General features: G+C 42.8%; 1 protein-coding gene across 7 annotated transcripts in view; it reads right to left on the bottom strand.

The window, feature by feature from the left end:
* Positions 1 to 14,530, bottom strand: part of slc2a12 (solute carrier family 2 member 12) — a 90,878-nt gene that overhangs the window by 14,296 nt on the left and 62,052 nt on the right. For 2 of the 7 annotated variants that reach the window (XM_043686333.1, XM_043686352.1), the window contains 3 exons: positions 12,480 to 12,612; positions 5,564 to 5,643; positions 3,134 to 4,006 (listed from right to left, as the gene is read on the bottom strand). In XM_043686333.1, the coding sequence (XP_043542268.1) occupies positions 3,792 to 4,006; positions 5,564 to 5,643; positions 12,480 to 12,612 (428 nt within the window). In that variant the 3' untranslated portion in view covers positions 3,134 to 3,791. Of the gene's footprint in view, positions 1 to 3,131; positions 4,044 to 5,563; positions 5,644 to 12,479; positions 12,613 to 14,530 lie in introns of those variants that run through there. The other 5 variants (XM_043686345.1, XM_043686340.1, XM_043686367.1 and 2 more) reach the window with 4 other exon arrangements.

Here is a 14,530-nt window from a genome sequence, read left to right as displayed (position 1 = left end):
ATATCAAAGTTGAAACTTTATTGCTGGAACAGCACAGCAGGTCAGGCAGCATCCAGGGAACAGGAGATTCGACGTTTCGGGCACAGGCCCTTCTTCAGGAATGAGCAGAGAGTGTTCAGCAGGAGAAGATAAAGGGTAGGGAGGAGGGACTTGGAGGAGGGGAGTTGGAAATGTGATAGGTGGAGAGAGGTCAAGGTGAGGGTGATAGGTCGGAGTAGGGTGGGGGCGGAGAGGTCAAGAAGAAGACTGCAGGTCAGGACGGCGGTGCCGGGCTGGAGGGATTCGGCTGAGACAAGGTGGGGGGAGGGGGGATGAAGAAACTGGTGAAGTCCAAGTTCATCCCCTGTGTTTGGAGGGTTCCCAGTCGGAAGATAAGACGTTCCTCCTCCGACCGTCGGGTTGTTGTGGTTTGGCGGTGGATGAGTCCAATGACCTGCATATCCTCGGTGGAGTGGGAGGGGGAGTTGAAATGCTGTGCCACAGGTTGGTTGGGTTGGTTCGTCCGGGTGGCCCAGGGGTGCTCTCTGAATCGCTCCGCAAGTAGGCGGCCTGTCTCCCCAATATAGAGGAGGCCACACCGGTTGCAGCGGATGCAGTAGATGATGTGGGTGGAGGTGCAGGTGAATCTGTGGCGGATATGGAAGTTTCCCTTGGGGCCTTGGAGAGAAGTGAGGGGGGAGGTGTGGGCGCAAGTGTTGCACCTCCTGCGGTTGCAAGGGAAGGTGCCGGGAGTGGTGGTTGGGTCGGTGGGGGGTGTGGATCTGACAAGGGGGTCGCGGAGGGAGTGGTCTCTACGGAAAGCTGATAGGGGAGGGGAGGGAAATATATCCTTGGTGCTGATGTCTGTTTGGAGGTGGCGGAAGTGACGGCGGATGATGGGCTGTACATGGAGATTGGTGGGGTGGTAGGTGAGGGCCAGTGGGGTTCTGTCCTGGTGGCGGTTGGAGGGGCGGGGTTCAAGGGCGGAGGATCGGGAAGTGGAAGAGATGTGGTGTAGGGCATCGTCGACCACGTCGGGGGGGAAATTGCGGTCCTTGGAGGCCATCTGGGTTGTGCGTTTTTGGAACTGGTCCTCCTGGGAGCAGATGCGACGGAGTCGAAGGAATTGGGAGAATGGGATGGCGTTTTTACAGGGGGCAGGATGGGAGGAGGTGTAGTCCAGGTAGCTGTGGGAGTCGGTCGGTTTGTAGTAGATGTAGTAGAGAAGGAGAACTCACCTGGAATAGTCAGAGAGGCTGTTGAGGAGCTAGACATATTTGGTGCCCACCCCATTTGCAAGTTTGCAGCTTTCTCAGGGCTCATGTGCCTGTTCAGGATTGTTGCTCCTCCCTGAACGTTAGACATCACTTGGTCTAACCTTGTGTCGACCATGCCTCTTAACCATGCAGGGCCATTGCTGTGGTTCCCACACCAAACTTCGTTCCTTGAAATAAACTGTCTCTCTTGCTTAGCAGAGTCTTGTGTCCACTATTGGTGTTCCTAATGCCAGTTACCCCTCACCCTCCAGGAAGATCAGATGGGGTGGTATCTTCTCCCCATGAGCAACCCTGTAGTTGCATGAAGGGTGGTCCTAGAATCAAATAGGAACCAGGACAGTTTTGTTACTAGTGAAGCTGTAGGCTATTTCTTTAAGCCTGACTTCAAAGTTTGACTACTTTTCTGCCAAATCATTGGATGATGGATAATATGGAGCTGTCCTTATATGTGGAATACTATTCAACTTTAGTAAATATTCAAATTCCCTACTGATAAATGATAGCCCAAAATCTGTGACCAACACTTATGGAAGTCCATGTATTACAAATATTCTGTCTAATGTTATCCACATTGCATACTCTCAAAGGTTTTGAAGCTTTGTCCTATTACCACATTACCTCTTTGCTGTCTTATTTTTCTCTTCACTTCCATTCTCAACCTATTGTATTTAGCCTGGTCCTAACATGAAGAGTTGATATGAAGTGCATCAGACAACCAAATGTTCTTGCTTCAGAATTTTCTCTATCCTTCTCATCACCCAAAACATTGATTCCCTTCTCTTTCATGCTTGTTCAATATAATTAGCATGTACCTGAAGCATCTCAGTTTGAGGCTCACTCATTATTTCATTACTGTTCTTCTTGTAGGTCTTGGATTCCATTTGCTTTGGCTGGATCCCTTGTCATAACATTTAAGTTAATCCTCTCCTAATGTAGATTGACCTTTGTTCTTCTCCTCTAATAATTTAAATTTTAGAATTCAATGAGCAGTCTTAGTGTTCCCCACAAGCACTTGGTCATTCTTCAACTTCCAATCCAGCAATGCCTCCTTTCCAGTTAGGTCAGGAGCAGAATTTCTCCCCGTCTTTACACACTACTCAATGGCATTATCCCAATTAACATTTAGGTAATTAACATTTCCCTATGATTTCCCTGCGGATGTACTCCTCCATCTTTCATTATAAGGAGATCTACATTAATCTCTAATAGTGTGATTGCATTCTTTTTGCTTCACAACACAAGCCAAATAGACTTTGTCCTCGCCCCCAAAAAGATATCCTCTCTTTTCAACATTGCAATGGCTTCCCTAATCAATCAACCCCTGCAACTTCAATTACCTCCTAGTTTCCCATGCCTATCTTTGTATCTTTGAATGTTTTTCACACCGTTGTCATCAATCTAAGCAACCTTTTTGTTGTTGCCACTATAGCATAGCTATTTGTGTATTTAAATTATTTTATTCACCATACACTATGCATTTACGCACAAGCACTGTAACGCCGCTTTTGTATTTCTTATCGTCCTTCTCAATCCATTTCTATGTAATATGATACCACTCCCTTCTCACGATTCCTGATCCCAAACCACATCTAGTGAAACTTGCCTAGTACTGCTCAGGTGCAGCCTGTCCCTTCTTAGCAAACAATATAGAGTGACAATATATACAGGCAAAACTACATATCCAGAGACTATGGTTGAAATTCATTTCTCTTTGACATGTGCAAAAATCTGATACCTGAGCCAGGCAAGATCACTGTGGCCAGTCATGACCAGACAGTATAGTTCCCTGATGGATTCTGCCAAGAGTATTCCTATCATCAACACTGGGATTCTCTGTATATAGTTGTCGATAACCATGTTAAAAACCATGTCCTAATGGGCAGGCTGGTGCTGGACGTATAGGCAGGAATGGGGGCACTGCAGGGTAAGCTGCAGTACTCAAAATACATGGGGCCGGCGAGTGAATTTGCCCCGGAAAATGCTCACAAAAGGCATCCATGTACATCTAAACAGCTGCTTGACCAATCAGAGATTCTGGCTCCCCAGTGCTAGTTGCTCCAGCTCCCTCGATCACAGATTCCCATGCTCTAAATCTTACAGACACAGAAACTGTGTTTTGAGGAGCAAAACGCAGGAGAGAAAGAACAGTGATTGGTGAGCTGGGAAGGTTACTTGATAATTCTCTGGGCCACTTGAATCTCATGACAGTGAAGAAGTGGCTATTCACTGAGCTGAGTACCATCGGGATCGAGACTGAGTTGCACCATGGGGGAGTGAGGAAGGGAGCAGAGTCCAAGTGTTAGTTGAGGAGTGGGGGTGGGACACGGAGCCCAAGGGTGGGGATAGGAATGAGCAAACCGCCAGACCCCGGTATCAGTTGTTTCACTAATGATTGGGAAAGTAGGTTCCACAATGTTTGCTCATCATGCAACTTTATCCATCACTGTCCAAGTTTATTGCAATTTCTATTCACTTGTTTTACTCAATAGGCTGACAGAAGAGTCAAAAAGTGTGGCGCTGGTAAAGCACAACAGGTCAAGCAGCATCCAACGTGCAGGACAGCCGATGTTTCGGGCATAAGCAGAGGCCACACAAAACAACTTTCTGTAAACAGGAGGGAATCAGGGTCTTATATATCTTCTGTGGGTACAGACATGAAGACAAAGTTGTAGATAATCTGCAAGGTGATTCCATCGATGACAGTTGGCATCTTACGTTCAATTTTTCCATAAGTTTTTTTTCACAGGAAGCTGTTCACAAATGATATCTTTACTAGATACAGAATCCCTGAAAAATCAGGATTAATGTTACATCATTTTTACATAAATTTATCAACTATCTATTTCGGTGAATGTTTTGAAAGATCCGGAGAATGGAAGACTTATTTGTCTTAACAAATGAATTAACAAAACATATCTTATTTATAGTTTCCCAAGTTAAAAGATTTACTCTTACATAAATATATATACATAGAATGCATGTATGAACTCTTTGAAATGTGTGCTATCTTATCTTTCTATGGAAGAAATGACCCCCCTCCCCCACCCCAAATATGACACAAATGCATAAGGTAATGTTACTGGGTAACTGCATTGTCTAAGAAAGCAGCGGGTGAGAATGAAGACAAAAAGTACCTCTTGAGAAAATCTCAAGAGTAGCTACTTAAAGAATTATTTGACCCCAGTAAGCCACATGGTTTAACGGGCTAAACTCCAATACTATTCTGTATAATTACAAATGTCTCTTAATCCAACTTTCCAACCTTTGTCAATTTGTACCTGAACTCTTCAGATTTAGGGAAGTAAAGTGTACTCCTGCCTGAAAGGGCATGCACTCCTTGTCACACTGTGTTGGACTTAATGGAAGCAACTGTTATCTCACTTACCAGTTGAAGAGCATTGGTCACTGTCTGTGCCACCTCTTTCAGAGAAGATCTGCTCAATTAAGTACCACTCAGCCCTTAACCGGACAACAGCAGACCTTTGGATCAAGGAAATGGAGGCAGAAGTCCTACCTAACAAAATCTGTTAGTTAATCACACTAGCAGCTTGGGTTGAACAGCAGAGCCACCAGGTGTGTAGTGGCTGCTGCCAGTTCTACAGTCACTCAAGACCCAGTGTCAATGCTCCAGACCACAGTAATGAGTGGAATCATGAGGTGGAAGTCTTAGAGATGAAGGATTTAGCAGCAAAGACAAGAAAATGCCACCTTGCCTCACCCCACTGCCATCACCACCTCTTGCTGATGCCAGCTCCCTCTGTCAGACAGTGTTTTTGAACAAGGCTACCTTCCTGTTTGCCTACAAGCAGCCCTGAAAGGGATAGTTTGTCATGTCATGTTCCCCATGTGGCAAGCTTCTCACCTGCTGTTTAATTCCACTGGTGACAGGATGGAGTCCATTATTAAATGTTAAATCCCCATTTAACACATTCAATTGGCAGTAGAGTGGGAAAGTCATCCGTGTGCCTTCCCATTTTGCCTGATTAAATGCCTCCACTGCCAAACTTCATATGGGCCAAAAATATTAAATTCCATTCATAGAAACGTTATGCTAATGTGTTTTTGAGATTGTTAGCATAGTTACAAGTATTTGTGCATTGTAATTTGTTTATATACAATTGTGTATCAAAAAATATTTAAAAACTTGAAGAATGTTAAGGAATAATATGTTTGACTTAAAACAGTGCATCATCGTTTCCAAAATCAGTTTTTTGTTTGGAGTACAAGTTACAAGGTAGAGTCACCAAAATAACTTTCCAAGCCATCTGTATGGTATTGGATGTCAGTAGCCCAGATGGAGTGCTCACCATCTCTCTGCTTCCGGAATATTCCTGGAATCAGTCTCTTTATGTGCTCAGTTGTACAGCAAATTGGAGTTCTGTTGTACCTGGAAGATTGTCAACATTTTATGATGATTAGAATTCAATTTAGTATTTGATGCTTCAACCACAAATCTATTTCTTCTGTTAAATCCATGGCCATTCTGGGCTTCAAGATAAGTCAAACAATTTTTAAAGGGTGGCCTTTGTTTAAAGTAGGGTCAGGCTGAAAGTAAATCAGCATGCACAGCTGAAAACAACTATTAAACTAATGTGTACTACAGGACAATTGTTAAATGAAAATGCAAATTTTCTGGTGAGACTACAACTTATTCAAATAAAAATCAATGATTTGTCATTTGACTATGCAATTCATGTTCCAAACTTCATTTCTGATTCCATGGGAACTGAAACACAACATCTGAAGTCATTCTAATCAGTCAAGGAGTGGCACAAATGGCAGTTTGCTGACATTTCACACCAGGTTGAATTCCTGTCTGAGAAATTGTGGACTGCTGAAATGAACAAACATTATGTTCCTGGAGAACTAATGTCCAGGATGGTTACCAATGCTACTTTTCAAGGTGCTTAGACTGACCTCTGGGGAACTTGTCTTTTTTTAAAACTTTATTTCCAGATACTATTTATGATGTATTTCATGTCTTTCTGAAATACATATAAATGAACACCAGAAACTAAGATTATAACTATCTCTGTAGGCCTAGCTCGCCAAACATTAAGAAGCTTACCAGCTACATTGACAAATTGTGCAGCATTAATTAGTTAAACTCCAGCAATGTTCCTGCTCACTCTAAGGACCCATAAGCATTGATCAACATACAAGATATAAATCAGAAACAGGAATAAACCATTCAGCCCCTTGAACATGCTGTTCCATTCAGTATGTTAATGGCTGATCAGCGGAACCGTGCTGGGCCCATAACTTAGAGGTCGATGGATCGTAACCATCCTCTGCTATGCGAATTTAGGTGGCACAGTGGTTAGCACTGCTGCCTCACGGTCCCAGGTTCAATCCCAGCCTCAGGTGACTGTCTGTGTGGAGTTTGTATATTCTCCCAGTGTCTGCGAGGGTTTTCTCTGGGTGCTCTGGTTTCCTCCTCCAGTCCAAAGATGTGCAGGTCAGGTGAATTGGCCATGCTAAATTGCCCATAATGTTAGATGCATTAGTCAGAGGAAATGGGTCTGGGTGGGTTACTCTTTGGAGAGTCGGGTTGGACTGAAGGGCCTGTTTCCACACTGTAGGAAATCTAACTGTTCTGAATGAATAAAATCCACATTTCTTCTGATCCTCTGCCAAGCTACACCTCAATCTCTGGACTTTAAAAAATGGGGTGCCTTTATGGAGAGGAATTGTTCTCTCAATCAGCCTAGCAGAAATTCTACATACACAAAACCGGGCTCTTTCTGTTTCAGATATATGGCCAAACAAATTGAGTGACACACTTACAAGCAAGCTGGCAGTTTCTCTAAGTATATTAATGGCAGACACCTCGTCTTCACCAATTTGAAAGCTATTGGCATACATTCTAATACTCTGTGTAATGTTGAGTTTTGGATGAGCTATTTGGCTGGAATTGCTTAAGAGATCTGCTCTATTGCCATGAATTTGTCTAAAGTGCGTAGTAACAGGGTTTCTGCCAGACATCTGGCAGAGTTACAGCGTAGAGAAAATTTAGAGCTCTAATATTCATCAGCTGAAAGCTAAGGAAAGCAAAAACATTTTTTCTTGGCTCTTGAATACCTTTGTAATCGAGAGGAAATGGGATAGGAAAGCCAGTTCAGGATTGAAGAGCTTTCCAAAATTGTTAACAATCCAACCCAGCCTGGGGTAGTAGATGGGGCGGGGGGGGGGGGGGGGGGGTGTTGAGTTAGTGACAAAGTTTGAAGAAAATGGGAGTGATCTCAGCTAAATATATTATGTGCTAAAGCAATAAAGAGATGGCCAAGGTGGAGCCTGAGCTGAAATGCCAGTTAAAGCCACCTTTGGCAAAAAGTTGGCACCTCAGTAGAGAAGTTGAAGCTGTACCAATAGTGGCCCCAAGGTTTGCTAAAGGGCTGATTGACATTTAAGTTCTCTGCTCATGCTCATTAAAGAGAAGGCACATCATTCTTTTTTGGAGAAGACAACTTAATCTGTCCTCACTGCAACTAGTTTAACATATGCAAAGTATTAATTTATGAGAATTTCAAACATTATGTAAAGATATATGATCTTTCCATTCTTTTACCGCTGGAGGTTTGGGAGAACAAAATATTTGGAAGATATTGGCAGATGTTCTGGGATACTTTGTAAAGACTTCAGCTAGTTTTGTTTTGAAAATATTGTCAGAATTTAATCTAAAGTGACTCAATGAGTGCTGTGCTAGTCTACCATTTTGGAGTTACCTGTAATTTGCTAAAGAGGAGGCTGTTGTGCAAGAGGAATGGGAGGAGGACATGGGTGAGGCAACACCAATTTCTGCAAGGGGGAGGGGCAGATTCATAAAATCCCTATAGATTGGAAACAGTCCCTTTGGCCCAACTAGTCCACACTGATCCTCCAAAGAGTATCCCACCCAGACCCATTCCCTTACCCAATTACTCTGCATTTTCCCTGACTAACACACCTAGCCTACACATTCCTGAACACTATGGGCAATTTAGCATGGCCAATTTACCTGACCTGCACAGCTCTGGATAGTGGAAGGAAACCTGTCCAGGGAGAATGTGCAGACTCCACACAGACAGTCGCCCGAGGCTGGAATCAAACCTGGGTCCCTGGTGGTGTGAGGCAGCAGTGCTAACTACTGAGCCACCATGTTGGTGAAGAGGACTGCTTCTCCCACTTTCTACACCATAGGACATCTGTCCTTCTCAGATCATCCTCAGGATATCTAGTGCCATGTCCACTGTGCCTCCTCGTTCAGTCAGTAAGGAATCCTGAAAGTTGCTGCAATGTTTCAGATACTGCACTTTGAGTGGAGGTCAATGTGGAGAACATACATTTACTGCTCCATTAAAAGAAAATCTAATCAGTAGTTGATTGCTAAACCTGTAGAACTCTCTTTGAACATCTCCAGATAAATTCAAATTATAATAATCAGCAATTAGGGAGAACATTATGTGCTAAAAACAGCCATTAAAACAAATATGTTTACACTGCACATATTTAGTACTTGGTTTCACCCATTTACCGAATTAACCAACCAATGATGTTGATTGTTTAGCTGTAAAGAATTGCAGCTCATTTAAGACAGATAAACGGACAACACAAGGGTTACAGAATGATTTGCCATATAGTACACAACTTGGCAAGTTGTACAATGCCCTATGACCAGTTTGTTGACAGGCCCGACTTTTCACTTTCATAAAGTTACACATGGGTGGTTCTCTTCCCACTGCTGCAGAAACCTATGGTATAGATTCATTACCTTGAGAGTTGAGTTTTTGTAGGAGCAAGTGAGGACTGCAGATGTTGGAGATCAGAGTTGAATAGTGTGGAGCTGGAAAAGCACAGCCAGTCAGGCAGCATCCGAAGAGCAGGAGATTCGACGTTGCGAGCATAAGCCCTTCATCAGGAATGAGGCTTGTGGCCCAAGGGGTCTGAGAGATAAATGGGAGGGGGGGGGGGGCTGAAGGTAGTTGGGAATGCGATAGGTAGGTGAAGGTGGGGAGAAGGTGATAGGTCGGAGAGGAGGGTGGAGCAGATAGGTGGGAAGGAAGATGGATACGTCGAATAGTTCAAGAGGGCAATGCAGAGTTGGAAGGTTGGATCTGGGATAAGGTGGGGGAGTGGAGATGAGGAAACTGGTGAAGTCGACGTTGATCCCGAGTGGTTGAAGAGTCCCAAGGTGGAAAATGAGGCATTCTTCCTCCAGGCGTCAGGTGGTTAAGGTTTGAGGAAACCCAGGACTTGCATGTCCTTGGCGGAGAGGGCAGGGGAGTTAAAGTGTTTGGCCACAGGGCAGTGAAGCTGTTTAATGCGTGTGTCCCAGAGATGTTCTCTGAAACATTCCGCAAGTTGGCGTACTGTCTCCCCAGCAGAGAGGAGACCAAATCAGGACGAACGGACACAGTAGATGACATGTGTGGAGGTACAGGTAAATCTCTGCCGGAAGTGGAAGGATCCTTTGGGATCTTTTATGGAGGCAAGGGGGGGGGGAGGTGTGGATGCAGGTTTTGCATTTCTTGCAGTGGCAGTAGAAGGTGCTGCCAGTGAAGGATGGGTTGGTGGTGGGCATGGACCTAACAAGGGAGTCATGGAGGGAATGGTCTCTCCGGAACGCAGATAGGGATGGGGAGGGAAATATATCCCTGGTGGTGGTGGGGTCTGTTTCTAGGTGGTGGAAATGGCAGAGGATGATGCAATGTGTCCGGAGGTTGGTGGGGAGGAAGGTGAGGACCAAGGGGCTTCTGTCCTTGTTGTAATTGGAGGGAAGGGGTTCAAGGGCGGAGGTGCGGGAAGTGGAGGAGATGTGCTGGAGGGCATCATCCACCACGTGGGAGGGGTAATTGCAGTCTTTGAAGAAGGAGACTATCTAGAATGTTCTATGGTGGAACTGGTCCTCCTGGGAGTAGATGCAGTGGAGGCGGAGAATTGAGAATATGGGTAGCGTTTTTACAGGAGGCAGGGTGAGAGGAGGCATAGTCCAGGTAGCTGTGGGAGTTGGTGGGTTTGTAGTAGATATCAGTGTTGAGTCAGTCACTGGAAATGAAAATGGTGAGGTAAAAACAATGACTGCAGATGCTGGAAACCAGATTCTGGATTAGTGGTGCTGGAAGAGCACAGCAGTTCAGGCAGCATCCAAGGAGCTTCGAAATCAACGTTTCGGGCAAAAGCCCTTCATCAGGAATCAGGCTTTTGCCCGAAACGTCGATTTTGAAGCTCCTTGGATGCTGCCTGAACTGCTGTGCTCTTCCAGCACCACTAATCCTGAAAATGGTGAGGTCCAGGAAGGGAAGGGAGGTGTCTGAGAAGGTCCAGGTGAACTTGAGGTCAAGGTGGAAGGTGTTTGTGAAGTTGATAAACTGTTCAACCTCCTCGTGGGAGCAAGAGGTGGTGACGATACAGTTATCAATGTAGAAGAGGAAGAGCTGGGAAATGGTGCTGGTTTAATTGTGGAAGACGGACTGTTCCATGTACCTTCGAAAAGGCAGGGCCCACATGGGTACACCTTTGGGTAGCCCTCCAGCCACATGGTATTATTGTGGATGTCACCAGTTTCCTCATTTCCTCCACCCCCACCTTATTCCAGATTCAACCTTGCAGCTCGGCACTACCCTCTTGAACTGTCCAACCTGTCCATCGTCCTTCCCACCTATCTGTTCCACCCTCCTCTCCAATCCATCATCGTTACCCATTACCTTCATCTACCTATCACATTCCAAGCTACTTTCCCCCAGCCCCATCCCACTCCCATTTATCTCCCAGCCCCCTTGGGCCACAAGCCTCATTCCTGATGAAGGACTTATGCTCAAAATGTCCATTCTCCTGCACCTTGGATGCTGCCTGACGAGTTGACATTTTGCGTCCATTCTTTATATGTCCTTAGCCGCACACAGCAGAAACTTCAACTATTCCAAATTGCCATTGCTCCTTACCATAGGAAAATCACATGCAATCTTCATTCCATCCTTCTCAAGCTCCAGCAACCTCCCGTGACCCTGATATTGATTTTGAAATCTTTATCTTTGTTGACATACCCTCAGCAGCCTTGTTCCATCCTGAATGAACTCTCTAACTAGCCTGGACATTTGATACAGAACTATTGCTTGTTACTTGCACTTCCTGCTTTTTAACGAAGGCCTTCATTTATTGCTGATTTCTAATTACCATAAGGAGCATTTAGGGGGAAAAGGGAGCCATTAATAAATGACAAAGACAGGGGTGCTAGCTAAGTGGAACTTGCTTTAAGACAACACAATCGACTGAGTTTGCATAAGAGAGATAGTCAAGTTTGGAAAAAGCTAATGATCTAAGATTTTGATGGTGATCCTTGCTCCTCATCACTGTCCTGAGGCAATTCAAGAATACGTTTTATGAGTATTGAACCTGCTAGGATCAAGAGTTAGCAATCACAAATGAGAAAACCTGGTTGAATTTTATTTTCTCTAACCTAAGGAAACAGAAACTAGTTGCAGCACAAATGTTCCAGCAGAGATCAAATATCCAAGCACAGCCAAATATCAAATATGGGACCTCCTTATGGACTACAGGAAAATGCTTGGTTTTCCCAGTCTGATGGTAGGTGCCTGCTGTGCTAAAACATATTATCTCATTGACTCAAAGGCTTTCAATGCACCTCATCGGATCCTGAACAGCCCAATGTGACCAGCTGTAAATCTGTGCACAAGCTATACACAATGATCAGGAGACCCATAACGTTTGTTTTAATTAAAGGACAACCTCATAATGTAATAAACAAGTTATATAATACTCTTCTCACACTGGCTTGGTTCTTAATTGGAACCCTAATGAAGAAAACCAAAAGTAATTTAGTAATTGGCATTTCTGTACTGTACTGCCTTCATTATCCTCCCATTCATGATTAAATTGGAACATGCATAAGAAAAATTTACATACTAATAAAACTTGACTTTTAAAAATCAGCTTAAATAAAGAAATAAACTAAACATAGTTTAATTCTGTTGCATCATTGCAGGAACCAGGACAAAATCAAATTACATTTTCAAGCTTAATGTCCTGAAATGTCAGAGCAGCTCAGAATATTGAGTCAACCGTGACAAAGGGAACTGGAAACTGTCAAACTGTATAGTCTCACTGGGATGGCATTACCCATCCTAGTTACATTTTTTGTCTACTACAAAATGTTGGCCACCATTAAATCTGATTCGTTGACAAGTTGTACTTACCACATGAATATTGGATTTTACTTCAACTTACCCTTGGTTTAGCTGTTCGGATATCTCCTCTAGGGTCTGACCTTTCGTCTCAGGTACAATGAATATGATAAAAGGCAATCCGATAAAACTGACAATTGCGTATATTAGAAGAACCCACATGAGGCCAATTAATTCTGGAACCATCAAACAACAATAAATGTAAGCGTATTTTCAAAGGAACAAAACAATTTTATGATATGTTCACACTCCACAGGTTTGCCATCAGAATAAAATCAAGATTACCAGGTAAAGACTAGTTCACTCTATAGACATGAATTCAGTGTATATCTCAGCCAGCTGTAAGCTATTTCTTAAAATGACAGAAAGATTTGCATGGAGGGACCAACCTGCTTATCGAACAAGTACTTTGTTAATGTATATTCCTGCAATAGGAACATGAAATCATGAAAAGGCAGGGAGTCCCAAGGGTTTGTTGTCCAATTAAATTATGGTTGGTCTTTATCACAAATCAACTTATTTGCCAGAGTATCCCTTGAAACCTTCATTCAACAGAAGTCTATTGATCTTAGTCTTGGAAATTTCAATTGTTTCAATAATCACAATGGGAGGAATTGTGTTTAATCTTGATAAATACATAGTGCATACTCACTGAATAGTTGAGTTATTTGGATTCAGTTTTCCATCAACTGCAACTGAGTTGATCCAGATGTGACCTTTTATTTATAGGTGATAAGAATCTCAATAATAGTGCCTTATTGTGGTTGAATTCTTTAAAGCATTTCAAATAATGATTTAATCTTTGGAAATGCAAAGCCAAATGTTCTCCAATGAGATGCTAATACTCATCAGTCATTGAATTTTCAAAACAATTACTTGTATGAAGTGGTTGCTGATATTTCACTGTGATAAGACACTATTGTCTCATTTTTTCATGAGGGTTCATCTCCATGAAGGCAGATTTCCTCCTCACCACAAAGATAAATCCTGAGCTCTGCTGAAGTCTAAGGATCACAAGAAAATTATGTTTTTTTTTAAACTTAAGAAAAGCATCCCCAAAGCTTCACAGCTCATAAACTACCTTTGAAGTTTGGCCACTTTTGTGATGAGTATACTTTGCAGCAGCTTTGCTTACAGAACAGTCCTATAAGCTGAGATCCAGAATGTACACCAGATGTACTGCCAACATTTGGGTGCTGTTTTGCTGCTGCAAGCCTATTTAACCTAATACAACACAAGGATGCAGCTTCTGGTCTGCTAGTAAAATAGTAATTTGAAAATAGATTGGTTTATTCTTCCTTGGATTGTTGTAAGGTAACATTCTGATTCAACAGGTTCGCACTTAAATGTTCTTTCTGAACACTCATCCAGATACTGGCCAAAGCATTTACGGCATTTTGTCTGCGCTCTGGTCAATGGAGAAAATGTCCAAAGAGTTGTCGAGTTGCATCTGGATTTAGTTTTCCATCTCTACTCATTTATTAGGCATATTTGAAACTTATTAACACAAAATATAGGTCTGTATAAATACAAGGATTATTTGAAACAAACTCTCATCCCATTTCTAACTTATCTGGCGTTTGTTCTTAGCTTTACAATTAGAAAGAGAAGTGTTGGCTGCCTCAGCTAAGAGCAGATTCAGTAACATGAGATGGATAGGAACATTGTATATCCTATGCTATAAATCTCGGAGAGTTGTCATGTATATAGGGTAAGGGTGATTTATCCCAGTACACTGAGTTCTGGGCTTATAAAACAGAAAAGATTCATTCATCAGTGACTGTGAAGCATGTGTGATCAAAACATTAGCATGCTGCTTTTTTGGTGACATTAGCTACTCTACTTTGACTATTATTAAAATTAACCACTTAACCAACCAGCTGAATATTTAATAATTTTTTTTACATTATCAGAAGGACTAGTTATGTACCTGGATGTTTAAGACAGTGGCTTAAAATTTAATCAATTTGGTAGAGCTCTTCAATGTTAATAATTCCATTATACTTTTCATGTGTTGGAGATGGAACTTTTTAACTTTTGTTTTAGCAAATTAAAGACAGAAAATTAGAAACAATCTACAATGTTTTACAGCTT

This window comes from Chiloscyllium plagiosum, chromosome 3, assembly GCF_004010195.1.
Source record: "Chiloscyllium plagiosum isolate BGI_BamShark_2017 chromosome 3, ASM401019v2, whole genome shotgun sequence".
Classification (NCBI taxonomy): Eukaryota; Metazoa; Chordata; class Chondrichthyes; order Orectolobiformes; family Hemiscylliidae; genus Chiloscyllium; species Chiloscyllium plagiosum.
This window is presented reverse-complemented; position numbering and strand designations above follow the sequence as displayed.